The sequence below is a fragment of the Platalea leucorodia genome, assembly GCF_965183815.1.
Source record: "Platalea leucorodia genome assembly, chromosome: 4".
Taxonomy (NCBI): Eukaryota; Metazoa; Chordata; class Aves; order Pelecaniformes; family Threskiornithidae; genus Platalea; species Platalea leucorodia.
The window spans coordinates 105,841,362-105,861,828 of record NC_138826.1 but is presented as its reverse complement, the minus strand read 5'-3'; the positions used below and the strand labels follow the sequence as shown (position 1 = coordinate 105,861,828).

Here is a 20,467-nt window from a genome sequence, read left to right as displayed (position 1 = left end):
GTCAGTCTGCTGTCTAAGGAACTAACAGGAGCAGCACTGTTTCCACTCCCCTGTAGCTGGGCTGCTTCCCTTCTGCTGGCTCACCCATGCCTGACTTTGTAGTTCAGGGAGTGAAATCAGCAGTAAACTAAACCTACAAAAGAAGTAGTCACTATTTCTCTTCTCATTTATTTCTCTGAAGTAGTTTATCAGAAGTCCAGGAAAGAGATGGGTGAGGAACACAGACTGCAGAGCACTGGACTAGGTCTGCTGTGGCTGTTACCATGGCTTAGTGAATACACAGCTACTCATTAGGATGTGGCGATTCAAGCATGCCACTCAACTACAACTTGCTATCAAGGGAATGTATCCACTACTGCAAATAAAGACATCCAAAATCCTGCAGCAGCATCAGTCTGGTTTCCCATACCAGACCCAGCGTAGGTGTGGCAAGTGAAAATAAGTCCCTAAATAAATAAGTAGAGGAAAACTGCTTTAATTTCTGTGGTAATTTTAAATGTTAGTTTCAGGTTGTGCAATGCACTAGGCACAACTGAAAGTCTTTTGAAGAGATTACTCCAAAGCATCTATCAGTGCTTTTGCTATACCTCAATGATATTCTGATATATGCTAGTATCTTGGAAGAACTGGGACATTGATGCTCTGTGATAATAGTAAGAACGTACATATGAAATGAAAACCAAATAACTGCGGGTTGTCTCAAAATAGGGTGATTGGACTGGGCCCACAATAAGCAAGAAGGGAATTTCCTTCAACAAAAGAACGGAGGCTCTACAGAATTAGCCAAGTCTATAGGCAATCACATAGGGGATTTTTGCATTTAACTGTTATTACAGCACGTTTACTTATGCATTGGTCAATATTGCAAAACTATTGCATAGTTTGGGTGAGAAAAAGAAAACATTTCAGTCATCAGCAGAGTGAAATGAATACTTGTAGAGTTAGGAAAGATACTCATACCTTCTTCTTTCAGGACTGACCTACGAAAGTTTAAAATGCCTTGTGAAAAAGAAAAAAAACCCTTTGTTTTTGCAGCTGTAATGTCACAAGGATGGTAGTGTCTGGTAGCTCAGTAATGCAGAACTCTAACTTCTCTAGAAAAGGTATCACTTGAGTGGAACTCCTTCCAGTGTGTTACATGTATAGGGTGGTCCAGTCACTATTTGAGAGAGTGGGAAGACCTGTCCTCAGGTGGAGCATGAATTTTGTAATCAGAAGAGACAATGTTTACCTGAAGTAGTGTATTAGAAACAGGACTCTCAGAGATCAGCTTGGAAGTCAATCAGAAAAGCTACCAGCAATTTTCTCACTACAGAAATGCAAACAGGCAGACCTGAGCCAAAGTATGGAAATACTATTCGGGATTCTTTGCAAATGTTGCCATAAGCAGGAATGTCTTAACGGTGAGCATTTAGGCTAAGATGTCTAGGCTCCCTCTAAAGCAAGTATCCAAGCAGAATGAAATATGCTTGGGAAGTACCTGTCTCTCTGCAGTGGCCATCATGGGAGCCTAGACTACTACCTTTGAATGAACACCTTACTTTCAGACAGTTAAGTGACATGTCTGCTATGCTCATCATTCAAGCTTTCCTATAATACAGCACCAAACCGATCAGGACCATGGCTGGTCACATTCTCTTTGGTATTTCCATCACTACAGCCAACAAGAGAAGATATACTGCAAGAGATTTAGTGTCTGTGCAGCTGAAACAGGATCTTATCATTGAAAGCATCCAGCCTCAGTACAGCTGTTGTTGCTTCAGGACCTCATATGAACTTGTCCTTAGAGGTGGTGTTTTGTCCTAGCTCCACTTAGGTTTTCAGATCCTGCCGCACCTGTATATTCATTTTCAGTCTGAGGACATATTCAAAAAGTTGATCTTAAGACTTTGCTACAATAAAAAGCACACCGTACAAATCAATCTTTCCTACAGAAAAGACTTTTCCACTTTTCCACTGGAGGAAAGTGAAGAGAGTAATGTTATGGTGCGCTCTCAGTTGAATGGCTGAATGTCTTGTTTCTGGCTGCAGTCTGGAGGGTATTAAAGGGAAAGCAGATGTCTGAATAGATCACTGCTGCTATTTCACAGCCAAAGCAAGTAACTAAATGCTTTAGGAAAGCTGCCTTGCCACCGCTGCTTTTGGAGCTGTAGCACTGCTTGGAATAAGAATATATCTAATAGATGTGCAGTCTACACAATGAAGCTTTGATATCAAAGGAGCCAAGCAGAATTTGTCCACTTCAGGGCACCGCAATAACCTTGTGTTTCAACACAGCAGATATGTCTCTTACACCATATTTGTCTAATGTAAATTGCTCTTTGAAAGTCCTGAAACAAAAAAACACATTAAAATGGAAAATATATTTTTATTGATCAACTTCTTGTTCCAGACCCTAACTCCCCACCCATGTTCCTGATCCCACATGAGCAATTCCACATGGTTTCAGGATTTGCTATTAATCATCTCTTAGTTGACTTTATTTCCTTGTTACACAACAGGAAGTAAGGATATTTGACAGGAGTATTCAGTGAAATAAAGGCCAAATGTTTGATAATTAGTACAGTGTGTAATATTATTCTCAACAACTGAGTATAAATACTGGTATAATGGAAAAAAAAAATACTTCAATTCTTTCCACTGAACTGTTAACTTCTAGGCTGGATTTCCACATGACAGTTTTAAATAGCTATCAAACCAAAGACATGTACCTCCTCAGACAAATAGGAAAGTTATCTCCAAGTCAAATAATACAAATGCAAACACAGAAAACAGTTGTTAGATATATTTAAGGAATATGGTCTGTCATGGTGAGATCATCAGAATGGCATCAGAAAACAAAGGAAATTACAAAGAAGGATAATGTAACAAAGCTGAGAAAACTTCCTCCATCCTTCATTTCTTAAAAACTTTTGCTTGTGGTTTGAAAACGAAGGTTACAAATAAGAAAATCTGAAATACTTGTTCTATAGGTACCCAAGGTACTATGAAAGTACTCATTTATAGCATATTGTATATAAAATATTAATTTAGAAGGAAAATGTGAACCTGATTCTGTAAGTGATCTAAGACATTTTTTGTTTTGCAATACTGGGAAATGAGGAATCATAATCCAGCTTCTTTTGGACATGTTAGAATAGGCTTAACTTGCTAAATTCTTCACTCAAGAATAATCTCACAGTAATTAGCAGAAACTACTAACATGAGAAATGAGCAGTCAGACAAGATTTGCAAGTTACACCAAAATACAGCTTGATGTTGAGAAGATATTAAGGACCTTGAAAATGTGTTGTTGAATTCAATGCAAGGAATGCACGCTCTTCATTCTAGGGGAAAAACAGAAGAGGAAAGAAGATGATTGGCTTTTTTTTCTCCGAAATGTGAGAAAGTTCATTGCATTCATATATAGTTGGAGTTAAATAACAAATCTAACCATTTGTCTACAGCTTGTGGACTTGACTGTCACAGTCCAAACAGCACTCATATGAACAAATTAACTAAACCAAGATACCTTATTCTGAATGGTATCTTCTGACAAGGGAAAAGCCAAAGACTGCCTCAAAGCAAAAATGGTAGCCCCTTCTCAACCATGACTTGCATAACTTCTGCAAGGCTGCATATTTTTCCCATCTTTGAACAAGGGCTTTTCAGAACATCTCTACTCTCTCTGGAGTTCTAGGTTGCTCCCACTATTCTGGGTTGCCTCTGAAAGGGTATCCTTAAAGGAAAAGCTTTTTTAAGAGCTCAGGGTCTACCAAATCATACATCCATGGGCTGCATTAAGTACCAATTTGTTTGCAGCCTAGGAATAGGTGTTTTGCAAAAGGCTGTGGGAATGAAAAGCAGCACTGGAAAGCTGAGCAGGCATGTCTAATGAATGAGAGCACAGATGGGATTGATCTGCCTGTAAATGTCGGGGAAAAAGAAGGGGACTCTTGGCTGCTCATGGCTTGGATGGGTGCACTCTGCGCTAGGTTAAAAACTGGCTGGACGGCCGAGCCCAGAGGGTGGTGGTTAACGGAGTCAAATCCAGTTGGTGACCAGTCACAAGTGGTGTTCCCCAGGGCTCAGTACTGGGGCCAGTCCTGTTCAATATCTTTATCAGTAATCTGGATGAGGGGATTGAGGGCACCCTCAGTAAGTTTGCAGATGACAACAAGTTGGGTGGAAGTGTCAATCTGCTGGAGGGTAGGAAGGCCCTACAGAGGGACCTGGACAGGCTGGATCATTGGGCTGGGGCCAACTGTATGAAATTCAACAAGGCCAAATGCCGGGTCCTGCACTTCGGTCACAACAACCCCAAGCAACGCTACAGGCTGGGGGAGGAGTGGCTGGAGAGCTGCCTGGCGGAAAAGGTCCTGGGGGTGTTGGTTGACAGCCGCCTGAACATGAGCCAGCAGTGTGCTCAGGTGGCCAAGAGGGCCAATGGCATCCTGGCTTGTATCAGGAATAGTGCGGCCAGCAGGACCAGGGAGGTGATAGTGCCCCTGTACTCGGCACTGGTGAGGCCGCACCTCGAGTACTGGGTTCAGTTTTGGGCCCCTCACTACAAGAAGGACATCGAGGTGCTGGAGCGTGTCCAGAGAAGGGCAACGAAGCTGGTGAAGGGTCTAGAGAACAAGTCTTATGAGGAGCAGCTGAGGGAGCTGGGGTGGTTTAGCCTGGAGAAGAGGAGGCTGAGGGGAGACCTTCTTGCTCTCTACAACTACCTGCAAGGAGGTTGTAGCGAGGTGGGGGTCGGTCTCTTCTCCCTAGTAACAAGTGATAGAACGAGAGGAAACAGCCTCAAGCTGCACCAGGGGAAGTTTAGGTTGGATATTAGGAAAAACTTCTTCACCGAAAGGGCAGTCAGGCACTGGAACAGGCTGCCCAGGGAAGTGGTTGAGTCCCCATACCTGGAGGTATTTACAAGACGTGTAGACGTGGTGCTTGAGGACATGGTTTAGCGGTGGACTTGGCAGTGCTTGCTTAACGGTTGGACTCGATGATCTTAAGGGTCTTTTCCAACCTTAAGGATTCTATGATTCCATGATTCTAAGGGGACAGGTCCTAATAATGTGAATGTCATGCTCAGCAAATCTGAGATTGTTCCAAGGCTCTTGAAGGTTGTCTTGTTACTTTACAAACTTCTCACTTCCAAGGTTATTTGTCTCCCTTTGTCCTCTCTCTTTGGCAGCAAGGCAGCTACTTCTGATGCCACTGCACTGTGGTGCAATAGAGAGCAAGAGGAGAGAGAGCATAGGAGCAAGAGATGTCTTCAGGGGGGACAAGGAAAGGGGAGAGATAGGACCCTGATACTCCTGCTGGCTAGTACAAAATTCACTCAGACATTGCTTCTGTTCTTTAGAGAGGCCAATGATACGTTTTCAGGATTAACAACTCTGTCAACTCTCAAAGATGTTTTAAACTATACATTGGATGGATACCTGTGTGTCATGGCCTTTGCTGGGTTTCCATCACCGTATGTCTGACCACGAAAATCTAAAGAAACAAGTTCAAATGTAGGTTAACATTTTGTTTTCGTTATGGTTTACATATTTATTCTCAAATTAACTGATCTGGGTTATTGTTTCATTCAGAATATATACATTTCTTTTTTAATAGGTGAAATAATGTCTCAAAATGTTGGGCTACATTAAACAAAATCTAGAAAAGTGGCCAAAGGAAAAATAAAATTTAAAAAGAACACAAAGTTTTGTCTCTAAGTCAATGTTAGTAAATGCAAAAAAAAAAGGATTTTCCCATTTCCATTTTCTGTAGAGCAAATAAAGCTAAGCCATTCTAATTCCAAAGCACAGCTACTGATAGAAAAATGCAATGCATTGCAGTATAATGCATTCTACCTGCCAGAAAACTCCGCTTGCAGCTGGAAAGAACGTAGCCTTCATGATGGTTAGCTACACTGATTTTTTTTGTAATAGATACTGTCATCACTGGAATCTTGGTTTTGAGTAACAAAATACATGTTAATAACATTATGGTTCTTTTGGACACACTGACGCTGTTTGGTATCTTTAACAGTGATACTTAACGATGTAAATTTCTGTTTTACAAAGACATGCAGTAAATATTTTCACTACTTTCACTGTCATTATAAGATTATTTCTCATTTAGTTTGACATTTTGTATAATCCAAATTGTTACAAATTGCAGACAAATCTTTGGTTTAATATTTCCTTCACCTTTATGTGGATTGTTTTTCATAACATCTTGGATTCAAACACAATAGCATCCCAGTGTAAGAATTATCACCCTCAGTGACATTGTCTTTAAGAAACTTTCATCATCTCCTGATTTTGAAAAGCTGGTGCTTGAGAAAATATCTTTGTTATAGAAAATAAACATTTAAGCATGCGAAAGTCCTTAGTAGTAATGCTATTACTGTTACATTAAAAATCTTACACGTGCCAAGCAGTTGATGGCTCCTGACAAGTCATTAAGAACAAAGAATTACAGCAATGAGTTGAACCCCCTCCTGGTCAGCAGGCAGAGATGGAATTATCCACCTACTAATGTGGACCGCATTATCCCAAAAATATAAAGTATGGCAGAACCCATGAAGCATGAGTTTAATATCCTCTATACAAGAAACATAGTGATCACATATTACAGTTCAGATATTCTTGCTATGCACACACTTTCTCAGATTTTTTTCTGAATCTCCACAAAATCTTGATCAGAACAAAAACTTGTGACAAAAAGTTCCACATTTAAATCAAATACTGTGCCCAAAAAGTTCTTTACTCAGTTTTCAGTGTTCCACCATTTTCATTTAATATGCAGACCCATTCTCTCCTGCTATAAGGCAGAGGGAAATTCCCAGACTGCCATCTCTGGAGCCTTTCATTATTTTACATGCTTTCATCATACCCTTCACATTTGTTAAAAGGAAGATATGAATAAGGAAAATGCACCCAGACTACATGAATCATGACACTGTTTAATTGATTAACCTTGAGTGGGCTTGTTATGAGTTTTTAAGTGGAGAAGAAACCTGAACTTGCATTACACAAGGGCTTGCATGGAGAACTACATTTAGACTACAAATTCAAGCCCCCTCCTTTTTAGTATCAGGCTTCCAAATCTGAAGCTATAGTTAACTGACAGGTATTTTTAGAAAACAGAGAAAATCTGTCATAGGAATCATTATGTTTACAATGAACTGGGAGGGGAGGTTGGTTGCGTGGGTTTGGGGAGGTGGTTTTGACAATGCTCAGCTTGAGCCTTCTCTCAGCTTGACTCCTTTTAGATTTTTTAGTTCTAAATTAGTCAATCCACTCCTGTGCTCTTCACCATAAACCCCACAGCCTTAGTTCACTCTGAACTCACTAACTTTTACAACGCCTTACTTTCAGGGCTTGGAGATTTCGGAATATTCTGACTCCATGAGCGTATCTGACTGTACCTCAAATCATAATAATATCCTCACCATACTTCTGCACTGGAGGGGAGTCCCATTTGCAGAGGTGGGGAATTAACAGTAGGGCTGTGCTGCAATCACTACAATGACAGCACTGTGTGCCTGCTTGCCAAGGATTGTTTTTAACTAGTTCCCTCATGTACCGACAGCAAGGTAAATGTAGGTGTGGCGTGCAGAACTTGGCACAGGCTGGAAAATTCACCCAGGAAGCAGAGAAAACAGCCAGCCACACAAGTCGCCCTTGCAGTAGCTAATTAAAAGTTAGTTAAGGTATATAAGTCCATTGCCTATAAAGGAAGCTGAGCGTATCTAGCTCACACACAGACTTCTACATTCAGTCAGGTGAATCCCACCTCAGTTTCCCAATGAAAACACACTTCACCTGAGATGGTCTCTTCTATACAGTGAAGACCTAATTCTTCTTTTGTTATCATTCATACTTACCACAGTGGATATCACATATCTGCAGTGGAACTGAATAATCTACATCTGTCCTCCAGCCCTTTTAAAAGAAAGAAGTGAGGCTTATTCCCCTTTCCGCAGAACTGTTACTAAACACTTGTGTTGACAAAATGAGATTGCTTTATTAGTTTACTCAAGTGACTGCATTTTTTAATCTGTTTTTAAATAAATGCATATGGAGACCGCTGGTCTAGTGTATATTTAGTGAGTTGCAATCACTTTCAGGTTTCCAAATGATAAAGCTAATCAGATTATTTTGGGGGTGGGGGGACAACTGTATTCTGACATATAATGTCTTATTTACAAAATAAATGATCTATGTAGGAAAACATCGATTTTACCACCAAATCTGACTTTTTCACTAGGGAAAGAAGAGCAACTCTCATTACCTGGAAGGCTCTTGCCAGTCTCACTTTCATCTTCCTCCTTTCTTCCTAGCAGCAGAAAGTGAAGCTGACAAGGGCCTTCCAGGGCAGCTGCTGGAGCCTCGCAGCTCCGGCTGTCAGTCTCTCTTGTCCTGGTGTCTGCTGAGAACATTAACTCCAGAGAGGAATAAACCTATCAGCTTCACGCTCACTTTCTATTAATGTTGTCTTAATAAAGTTCAGCCACAGAAATAGCGTGCAAAAACAGCAGTTACTGTACTGTTTGCTATATGCCTAACCTTTTCCAGCTAATGTCAATTTTTTAAATATTCATCTATGATTTACTTGGATGTTTGATACCTTGGAACTTTTTATTACAAAGGAACATACAAAGACAGGATTAGCAATTTCCTGATTGATATCCCTTTATCTGCCACTGACAAAGGAGCAAGACCATGGAGAGCAACTTCTCTGTTAATTAATGTCATCTCAGCAAGAGGTGGTGGCAGCACATCAAGCTAGAAGTAATGCTCTTTGCCAACTCCATTCGCACAGAAATCAGATTTGGCTGTAAGGAGAAAGCAGTGAGAGTGTCTGCTGGTTTTCTTATTTGGGGGTGGGGGGGTTGATGATTTGTTTATTTTGTATAGAGTACCTGCCAAAATCAAGACACATACCTGAATGCAAATTGTTGACCCACACATTTCCCGTGACATAGGGATTGACACAGAATCTCCCTAATGAAAAGAAAAAAATTGAAAACTATTATTTTCCATACTGTGGAACAATGAAAATGTATTGTGCCTCTCCAGCTCTTTGGTTTGTTTGCCAATAATGCTACATGTTCTACTGTGTCAGAAAATTAATAAAGTATATATTCATTATGGAAGGTTATTTATTTTCAGAGATATCCCCGGATCTCAATGACCATAAGCAGCTGATGTAGTTTTGCCAAGCACAGTTTGGGCAGCACAGGAAGAGGGCTAATGTTCCTGCATTTTAGGAAGCATCATAAGGCACGACACCCTCCCTGCCATGGCTGCTCACACCGTGGTAGCAAATGAGCATCTTCACTTCTTTTCCCTGGTACACAAGTTGAAGGAATGACCCTTTCTTTACAGTTCTTCTGGATTTCCCATCACATTGTATGCTGAGAACAAGTTCAGCCTTAGGGTAAAATTGTCCTAAATGACTGTTCTGACATTTAACATTTGATTGTTTATGGTTTGTCGTCAAAATAATGTTAGTTACTCAACTAATAGCTATGAATTCTACACCGCTCTCTTTAGTGTGGCAAACTCCTAAAATAATTTGGGGCAAATTAGGTGAACATGTTCTTTCTTGAGCACGATTGAACAGAGATTACTAGGTAGAGAATGAACATTGGGTTTTGGGAACACAGTGCTAAGTCTTGATGAAAACTTTGTGTATATTGCTAATGGTCTTGAGACAGCAACTGTACGTAATTTATGTGGGCTCCCATTCTGTCATAGTAGCATAGAACATAACAGCTTTGTACCGGAGGGAAGAAAACAGCTTTTTTAAATGCATCAGTGCCCTTCATTAAACACACACTTCAATACCTAGCTGTGATTTATTGGTGGTCCACCATTACCCTTCTCACTTAGCAATTCATGCAGGGAACCTTTAAAACCAGAAAGTCTAAACTCCACAGATTTCATGTGAAATAAGTCGGTTGAAGGGAAGTGCCACTGTAAGTGTTCACTGAACATAGTGTTTGACAACTCTTCTACCAAAGATCTCCATCTCTGCCAGTAATACAGCATTTGCCGAGATACCTTGCCCCATTAGGACAGACTTTTGATAGCACCACCAATGCCCTCTGTGGTCTGTGTTGATTAGGACAGCTGTTTTTTCCCAGGCCTTTCCCCATGTTTATTCAGCTCTGGGATCTCCTGCAGGAGCAGTTATCATGTTCCACTTAAGCATGCCCTCAGCTTGAGCAGCAAAGCTGAGTTGGAAAACTCTGCTTTTAACAGCTGCTCTGTTACATTGAGCACCAGAGATGTAATAAAGACCTAAACTGATTCATTAGAAAATAAATTCAGCTTTCAGTGTTCACCCCTCTGAGTTTAAGAAGTCCTTATTCATAGCTGCCTGCTTGTCAGCTACCCCCTGGTATGTGCACCCTGCACACTGAAAGCATCAGGGGTACTTGAAAAAGTCACAGTTGCAGCATATACCTGCATACAGTGGCAAAGAAAGAACTACAGCTGGAATATATCCTAAAAAGAGGACAGCTGTAGGAGCTACAGCATGCTTGTGTTTTCTAAAGCCCATCCCCCTACAGCGGAGTGAAGTCAATGGGCACAATTAGGAATAACAGCAGAAATCACAACATCTGGATTTCTCAGCTTTCTCAAAATCCATCATATGACATCTCATATACCTGGTCAGTGGAGCAGAGAGCAGGAGCACACATTTAGGGGTGGATGCAAGACTACTGAGGAGCTGGCTGCTGAACCAGCAGGATGCGTTTCAGCATGGTGGTCCTAGTAGCTCCTAGGACCTATCCTGCTAATATTCTCCTATTTGAAAAAGAAACGTATGGCCACTCTTCTGCTCTTTGACCCCACTTTCCAGATGTACCTCTCAGCTGATCACAGGTCAGACCCACAAGGTAACTCTGGTAGGGAGGGTTGAAGGGCAAGGGCAAGCCACAAGTGCTGCACTGAAAATGTATGAGATACAGGCTCAGTTGTAAGAGAGGAACGAGGCTCCCATTTCATGACTAGCTGCTGCCTGAAACAGAATTCTCACCCTCCCATAATCTTTCCCCTCTCTCCCTCGCTTTGCTGGAAGAAGCAGTTGTGTAGTCACAGAGTCAGCCAGCTCAAAAAAGCTAATTTGGCTGAAAACTTACCTTTTTTGTGTGTTGAGTTTGTTTTGGCAGCTGTGAGATTTAGAGGGCCTCAAGATCATCGTGGATTTATGCCTCAAGTCTTGCATTTCATAACGTGAGATTTGCCAGGTCAGCTCTATCAGTGACCCATATATGAAGTACTAACACTAACATTTGCTATATACATAATAGAAATACTACACCACAAAAATATGTTGAAAGAATATTAAGGTTCCGCTTTCTTTGATGTGACTCATTTGACTTTAGGATCCTTATTTATTTCTTGCTTCAGTGTGAGATCAGAATTAGAGCTACATGCTTTAAAAATGTTCCAGTAATTGTTCCAATATGTACCTGCATGGGTTTATTAATGCTTTCAAAGCAAAGCAATAAATGGAATAATAAATGAATGCAGTTAGATATGTTTAAAAGTCTTACAATGTTTAAGAAATAACATATACAAACCACAGAGACTGAATGGTGCGTCCCAACAGATTCACATGAGGCCAGCTGTGTCCTGTTACACACAAGCACTGAGAACTGTGCCTTGGTTTGGGATGTGAAGAAAACTTGTATTTGTTCTGCAGCTGCAGCAGTTCTCATTTTCCAAGCTGACATTAGGGGAAAAGACTTACTTTTAGATGTACAAGGACCATACATTACATTCTAAATTGCTATATTTAAAAGAAATGTCTTTTTAATTAGTTAAGTGCCATCAAATGATATGCAATTATTTTGATTCCCACAAGTTACTTTTTATACTGATAAATACTTGATCTACTGGGGATACACAGAAGCAGCAAACTGACAAATCTCTTTGCCATAATGTACAAGCTACAGTGATGTGAAAAAGTCTCTACTGGAGAAGGCTCATATCTAGTGACTGATTTAAATATTTTTCACAATTTAATATTATGTCATTAAAAAAATGTATTTACCTGGAAATTCTCCATGAGCAAATGGACATTTAACCCAAGATCCCTGCTTGGTTGTAAACTGAAAGCAGAGAAATCTGTTAGGAAAACTGATTTTTCGATTTCAATCTGTGGCTACAGATTCAACTAGAGATGATCAGTGCATTCCAGAAAGTTGCAGGAGGTGAATTCACAGCTTTCCTAGTTGGGTCTCTTCCAACCCTTAATTTAAATTAGGTCCCCCAGTTCTTCAGATATTTATGCACATGCTTATTTTACAGAAACATGTAGTTTCACCAACTTAAAAGTAATCTAAAAGAAAACAATAATATGCCTATATTAACCTTATGTGAAATTCTTTTCTCAACTAGAATAAAAAAAAAAGGTACTCCAGTAAATGTAGTGTATCGATCATTATTACTAAATATTTAATACAGAAAACTTTATACATTAAGTTTACTGCATGCTTCAGAGTTTCCATTGACCTAAAACATTTTTTTCCCCGCTTTTCCTAAGCAGAGAAAACAGAGGGCACAATCTGACGTGTGTGCTATTATTGCTGCTGCACTTCCTAAGAACCTCCTTTTAATCTAATCTTTCAGATTTCCTTCATTCTTACTTCCCGTTCATCAGAGCTATGACACAAATTACTGATCCTAAAGAACATTAGCAACTCATTTTTTTAGAGCTGACAGAAAGAGGACGTTTAATAGGTGTTTTACAAAGAAATCCCTTTACCTTCATGCAAAGTCTCGGGTGAGTGTCTACACGAGAATATTTAACCTGCTTGAAAAGAAAGCACTCAGCATTAGCTAGTTTCATTAACTAATTTCACAAAATCAATTACCCAAAATTTTCATGGTTTGATTACTGAGAAAGGAACTGGTTTGTTTACTTTATAAACATCCTAGGAAGTTTATCACATAAAATAGTAAGTATAGAAACAACCGCTATTTTGAATTACTGAATAATTTGCCTCTTTTTATGTGCAACGTGTAGCATTTTTATAGTCAGTCTGACCCATTAGAGCTAAATTAATCACTTCTGTTGCGGCTTGTGTGCAAAATTCTGATTACACAGTCATCTTGTTTCAGTCCCTCATTTACCACTCATCAACAACTCAGTAGAACATTTAAACATACACCCAAAAGTCTTGTTCCACCTTCAGTTCAGAAATTTTTCAATTTTCCATATCCCTGTTCCAGAAAAGACTTAAACATAGACCGAATTTTAGACATCCACTTAAGCGACCTACAAAATGTTGCTTTTTTGGTTAACAACTGTTTGTTCGCCAAGGGCTTCAGCATAAAAAGCCTTGTCTCATATAAACAATTACTACCACTGTAAGTGATCTTACTTAAATAAACACCGTTGCTCAAGTGACTGAGCACAATGGACCCTGCACACAACACATGGCATCATGACGAAAGTAACACCTCTTTCCTGTAACTTTTTTGAGAAGAAAATAATGGGTGTCCTTGGGTATGTCTACAATAGGGTCACAGAAGATAGATAGTTCTGCAAGATTCCACTCAGATCTGGAGACAGCATTGCCATTGACAGAGAAAGCCCCACCCTAATTAGAGAAGAGTTATGTAGCTTTTGGGCCTAAGTCAGTACCCGTGCACGGTATCAGAGTGTACAGCATCGTGTGGATTTACTGGGGGAGCTGGCACTATGTGAGGAATCTCTGCAGTAGTCTCCAGCACACTACAGAGATGGTCTTCAGGGTTACAGTACAAGAAATGAACCAAAATCAATATCAAACCTTTTAGAATGAATTAGAAATAAAGGGAAAATTCATCCTGTCCGTGAATATTAATAAATACAGGAAAACATTCATTGTCTGTAAGAAACTAATCTTGGATTGTGTTCTGGGTAATAGATATGATCATTACCAGCCAAACCTCATTTTAAGTGCATTTCTTTTTTTTTTTCCTTTTTTTTCCTTTTTTTTTTCTTTTTTTTCTTTTTTTTTCTTTTTTTTTTCTTTCCTGCAAACAATGAGTTGTGCTTGTTGTCAGCAGATAATGAATCCCACAGGGACCCCTCACATGTATAAAATTAAATATATTTATTTTTGCAAGATCAAAGCTTTGTTGAAACCCATAAAATGGTGAATGTGAACAATCATTAAATGCTTGGCCAGGAGTTCCTAATCAAAAAAGCATTCAACAGTCTTGAGTCAGCCTCCCCCCAAATCATGTCATCAGAATAGTTCTCAAATTATCAAAAATTAAGAATTTGTATTTGATTTTATTTGCCTTTTCAGTTGTTACCTCAGGTGTACTGGCTTCTCTCCACAATCAGGAAAGCCTGAAACCTACTTTTCAAGATGAAATCCAGAATTCTAACCAACCTCATAAATCCAGTGCATTCAGCATCATGAGACTTCAGATTGAAGTATGAAGCAGTTCAAGATACATGCAATGAAAAGTCTTTTCAAGTTTAGAACATAAGTACTGGAAGAACTGAGGAACGCAATATTTCAACACCCACAATTTCAAGACCAGTTTGAGGAAGGCACTTCAAAGAGATCTGAACAGAGTACAAAACAATCATGCCCTACCAAGGTACCGTTATGTCTCCAGTAAGATTTAAAGAGATTTAGCTTCATCTCACTTACATTTTAAGTGTCTAATTGTTAAATATCCAAATGTGATCTAACTACAATATACTCTTGTCATAGTCAGTGAAGAGAAAGAGGTACCTTCAGAGAGAAATCCTTCCGACCTCTCTTATATGCCTATCTTCAGATGAGAAGAGTTGTCCTCTCAATATGTCTGTTTCATTTACTTACTTTAAAGGGAATCTGAGACGAATAGTATAGACTTGAACACCTATCTTTTAGACAGTAAAGTCCGGGCAGATGAATCATGCCTTTACTATAAATGAAAAGCAGACCGTATTTACACCAAAGAATTTAGCAAACATTGCTAGCTTCACAGTCATCTCCACTTTTTGTTTCTTAATAGTGAGTCAGTCAATAAGAGCTCTTTGAATAAATCATGTGGTTAGTTCACAAGGACAGGCTGTGATTATGAATAGTTTTAAGTACCAGAAAAGAGAGGAATTTGCAACTGCTCTTATTCCAAGTCTAGCTCTTCACATGCCTTTGGTCATGGCCTTCAATCTCACAGTTTGAATAAATCTGCATAGCTCTTACTTTCTCAGAAGAATTTTTGGAAGAGTTTTGTATATCTTCACAGAGGTCGTTAGACTTCGTTAACCTGCATAGGTTAACCATGACAAGCACAGGACAGGCTGGCTCCCAAGCTAGGGTTTGTGTCACTGGGTTGTAAACAATATTATCCCATAGCACCTTCGTATCTGCGCACAAAGAGTGGAAACATTATTCAAGATGTCTAAAACTGAATCAAAATTGGTCATAAATCTGGTACCCATACATGTGCTTAAAAAAAAAAGCATTGTTTTTCCTTGTCATTTTCACCAATCAGAACTGCAGTGTTTCACATTGTAATAGCGTAAAACTTTAATTCATCCCACTGAAGTGTTGGCATTTACCAGAGGTACTCAACCTGAGAGCTTAAGTCTTACCAGTCTCCCACTACGGCGATAGATAGGCGTCACCAGGGAATGGCGCCTCGGCTCTTAAGTAGGTTGCACTGGAAGTGCATTCTCTGCCCATCAGTCACAGGGGGAGTGTAACACAAGTAAATTCCTAACCAAGGACCCTCAGTTAACTGTGTATGGTAAATTGGAATGAACCCATACATTAGTGACTAGGGGTCATGGTATTGGAGACTCAGATTCTGTATGTCTTTTGTAGGACTTATATGCACACAACGTATATGTACAAAGATAAATTCAAGCCTTTAGCTGAATATCAAGAACTCCAGTAGTAAACAAAGCTGTGCAAGTAATTCACAATAAATATTTTTTCTATAGCCTTTATATAAATCTTCCTTCTATGTATACTGTGCACACTGTAATGTCAGAGCTAGTCAACATATATTTGGGGCTATCTTAAATAGATACTACTATAAAATAAAAGCTGTCTTATTTATTTGATTGGTCAAATTAGTCACTTCATACTGACTTTCTTTTCCATTTACCTGCACATGAATGAGAGAATTTCCAGCATGAAATTCAAACTGATATTTCAGTTCATACTTCAAGAAGTAATTTGGAAAGTTTTATGTTTGTCTAATAGTCAGAAGTAGGTGAAAAATATATTTCTGCAACTATTTGTGAAGCAAAAACTTCAAAATGTGGCCAGTTGGACGTTCAAGAGGAGTGAACAAACAATAGCCATGACTAGAAAATGTACCAAAGTGAAGAAACACAGTGTACATCAAAGAGTGAAAACACCAGGTGCCCAAATTCAATTCCCATCAAGCACAACAATTCCTTCTCTCAGAAATGTCCTGAAATAAAACCTTTTGATATTTTCTAATAAAAACATTCCAGACCCTTTAATTGTGCCAAGCCTCTTGCTGTCTTAACTTTGTGTCGCAATGTGTATACATCAAAATACTGAAACTTTCTATGAAGTGGAAATTTTTATTCTGTTTTAAAAAAAACTGCTGGAAATTTTTATTCTTTTTTTAAAATGCTGTTTTTAATAAATGGACATGTAGTATAAAGCTAATGTTCAGAGAATATTTAACCTGACTGCAAAGTCCTGGGTTCCAACAGTTCTGACAGTTTTCACAGCTATGTTTTGAATGTTATAGGAGTCTGTAGTAATGTAGATATAATGTAAGTGTAATCCTAATAGTTAAGAGAATAGCACCACAATTAAGACTTCTCAGGTTTGTTTCCAGGCCTGCTCATTGACTTATTACCTCACTTTCCTTCTGTTTTACTCCTTTGTGGCATCTACTTATTTACATCATAATAAAGAAAGATGCTCATTCATCTTCAGTCTCATGTAATTACATTGTTCAGTAACCAGTAGACATTCTTTTTTCCTTTTTTTCTTATCTTAGTTACATTAACGCAAGAGTTATTACATGAGGAGCTTCTTTCTGATACACAACTGTTAATTACCTCCTACCACAGAACTAAATCTATAATCCCAACTTTATTACACCAATGATAAATGAGCCAAAAAAAGAACTAATCTACTTTAGATATTCCAGCAAACAGAGCTGTCAGTTAGGAAAAAGAAAGATTTAAAAAGAAAACAATGTGGCTCAAAAGCTGGAACTCCTTATATACTGAAATAGCTGGGTGCTAGAGTCTGAAAAATTGCTTGAGATTTCTGTAAGGAGGATGGTTGAGTAAATGAAAAGTATAGCTATAAAACAGTATTTCCCATATTCACTTCCTTATCAAAGCTATAAGTTAAGTTTTCAATTGTAATTGTCCATTGGAACTTCCTAAATGGACAGAAATAAGCTTCAAGCCCTTCAGTGTGCCAAAGCATATACTGCCTTTCCTCTGACTACATAAAGCTTTGTAACCTATGCTTCAGCTTTCCCCATAGTCCTGATTCAATGCCATCAGGGAGGAGAATGACTGCAGTAGGAGGGGAAGGAAAAGAGGCAGAATACAGAAGGTAGGAAGGAATCATGGGATCCACAAGCCCAATTTCCTGCACTTGCAAAGCATAACCATTCCAAGCACGGGGAATAGGTAGAGATAGGAGAAAATCTGGAAGAAAACAACCTGTGCCTCATGAGACCCAGCCCCAGGCTGAACAGCTACTAAGAATGGAGGTTAGGACTTCATACTGCAGATGGCCAACAGGCTTTGCTTTGATGACCTTAGAGCCAGATCCGAATACACGACGTAGACACACCTACGGACAGAGCTTGAGCATTCCTATAAGTGTTCTCTATTGCATAAATAGAGAAAAAAAAAAAATCCCTTTTTATTTAGTCAAACTGCACTCCGTTGCTACAAAGGAATTGTAGTGTCACTATATTCTGCCACAATAAAATAAATCAGAAATGAAGGCTGGGCTAACTAAAGAGGAAATTGCTTCCATTTTAACACAAATGTATCAGCCCTGCAAGAATGTGAAAGGATTGCAGTGAATGTCTAAGCAGTTTAATGGAGTTTGGATGCACTGTTATGGGTTGGTGTTTTCATTCTCTCTTATGGTATGTTTGGTTTTTTTTAAATCAAATACTAAAATCCCTTAATGGGCTTCTTAGCATAGTCTGGGGAAAAAATATTGTTGTACTTATATTGGACTTAACACAATAAAACACTTTTTCAGGCTACACTTTCTTCTATCTGCCTGGTAAAACTTCCACTAAAGACCTATATAATATGACAATTTCTTTTTCAGCTGTCAGACCAAACTCTGATTTTGCTGGAACACTTTGTATGAATAATTTCCCATTAAGTATGGGAATTCCTTAATTTAACTGTCTTCTTTTTCAACTCCCTATTCCCTCCTTTAAGTTGGGTGTCAGACACCTTCAAATCTCTCCTTGAAGCCCTCTTCTCACATCAGCATTTCAAAGCTGACCTCAGTGGCTTTTCTTCCTTCTGGCCAGTTTGCGTGTGACTTAAGAAAATGTGGGAAATGACTAGAAAGTTACTTAGTGTTTATATTGGCATAAACTTGATGAACAATTTGTTCTGAAAGTTATTTCGTCTACCCACAGTATAACAAACCAATACGATGTTTTTTTTAAGTTTTGCAATGTATGGTTTTCACCTTAGATGAATTTCAAATTGTGACATACTACTGGACCTGCTGAAAATCACTCATATAAAGAGTAATCACACAATACTTGCCATTTTCAAAGGGGCAAAGTTGTATCCTCCTTGCATCTGGAATTGCCAGCCAACCCTACAACCCAAAAAGTAGCCATTAGCTAGAGATTCTCAGAAACACCAGTTTTTAACATTTCAGACAGAATGCGACAGAAAACCTTTCCACCAAAGATAAAGATGCCATGTTTATTAGAAAGCTTTGGAAGTAGTTTTTTAAAGGATGTTTTGCACTAGATATCTATTTTATTGTTCATCATTAGGGGGATTGGAGCTGATGAACTAAGGTGATCCCTTCGAGCACTATATTCCTACTATTTCTGAGTAATTATTTGGCCCAATTTGATTTAGAAACTCTTCAGTTTGATTTTCATTAAGTTTCTTACAGTGTCATTACTTTCTAGGCGTATCAAAAGACATTCAAGAATCATAATATCAGACCTCCTGGCCTTTGCTATGGTAAAGGATGTATCCTTAAAATCTGAGGACTAACACTTAACCCAATCTGCAAGTATATGTGCATGGCTCTTACTATACCCTAATTATTTAGATTCATGTGCAGATGTTTCTATTAATGATAGTTCCCATCTGTTTACCCAGCAATCATATTGTGGAATTCTCTGTGTATATGCTGAGAGGAATAATATCTTTCCAGTGAACTCATGCCTTTCAGAGTGGAATAAAAAAAAAAAACCAGGCTTGGAAAAGACCTTGTAGTTCAACTCGCATATGGACGTATGTGATTTTAGGTGCCCACAACGTACACATCTGAGTGTGACTAAAGTGCCCAAATTACAGTAGCCATATGAAGATCTAGCCAATACAGCCAGTGGAGTCTACAGTGCTACCCAGCACATCCCAAAATAGCCATCTACATTTTGTCAGTTGAGTAACTAACTGCATGAACTAGATCTCCATTGACTATAAGAGTTTGGACATCTAATTCAAATGTAGATATCTACATTTGGACATCTACATTTAGGTATCTTAATCCGCAAGGTAAATCCTACCGTAAAATTCACTGAGAAACTAGGTCACATAGTATCTTTATATCTTACCAAGATCATTTTAAATTGGTTTGCTGACTTTTTATTCCTTTTCATGAAAGATATTCCAAAATCTCATTTCTCAGATTATCAGAAAAAAATCTGTAGCTATCCTGAATATATTAATGGAATGAAGTTTATCCCCCTTCATTCTTGTGGCAAGAATGGCTTTAGCTTAAAAAAAACTGTTCTTTTTCCTTATAAGCAACCCTTCTGATGTGTGTTTAGACAACAAACACATTTTCTCTTTGTGTGTGTTTTACCAGGCTAATGAAAACATGTTCTTTGAATTTCCTTTATAGACAGTCTCTCCATTCCCCAACCATTCTAGATTTTTTGTGTCTTCCATTCCATCTTCCATTTCAATTAATCTTTCTTGAATATGGATACAAGAATCGCCTACAGTATTTCAAAGAAGGCCTTGCCTATACTTTCCTATTAGCTTGGAATAATCTAACCCGCTAGACCTTTGTTCACATTTACATCATGTAAGCATGTTGGTTTAATCATCCTGCGATGAACTATTACACCCAGATCTTTTTTCCTCCACTGTTATTTCTAAATGAGGACTTGCATCTTACAGCAAGAATTCTTTTTATTAGAGCAAGTGCATGAACTTGCACTTCATCCTCCTTTAGTTATTTCACGTATAAAGATCTCTAGTCTCTTCCAATTATCCTGACCCACTTCCATTTTGATTACAC

General features: G+C 38.7%; 1 protein-coding gene across 1 annotated transcript in view; it reads right to left on the bottom strand.

Annotated features, from left to right (window-relative positions):
• Positions 1-3,298: 3,298 nt before the first annotated feature.
• IL17REL (interleukin 17 receptor E like) overlaps positions 3,299-20,467 on the bottom strand; it is a gene marked incomplete at both ends in the record, with an annotated part of 49,842 nt that continues 32,673 nt past the window's right edge. The window contains 9 exons of the mRNA XM_082308580.1: positions 3,299-3,326; positions 5,427-5,481; positions 7,865-7,922; positions 8,925-8,984; positions 11,576-11,721; positions 12,049-12,106; positions 12,763-12,810; positions 15,191-15,354; positions 18,733-18,796. Of these exons, the coding sequence (XP_082164706.1) occupies positions 3,299-3,326; positions 5,427-5,481; positions 7,865-7,922; positions 8,925-8,984; positions 11,576-11,721; positions 12,049-12,106; positions 12,763-12,810; positions 15,191-15,354; positions 18,733-18,796 (681 nt within the window). The remainder of the gene's footprint in view (positions 3,327-5,426; positions 5,482-7,864; positions 7,923-8,924; positions 8,985-11,575; positions 11,722-12,048; positions 12,107-12,762; positions 12,811-15,190; positions 15,355-18,732; positions 18,797-20,467) is intronic.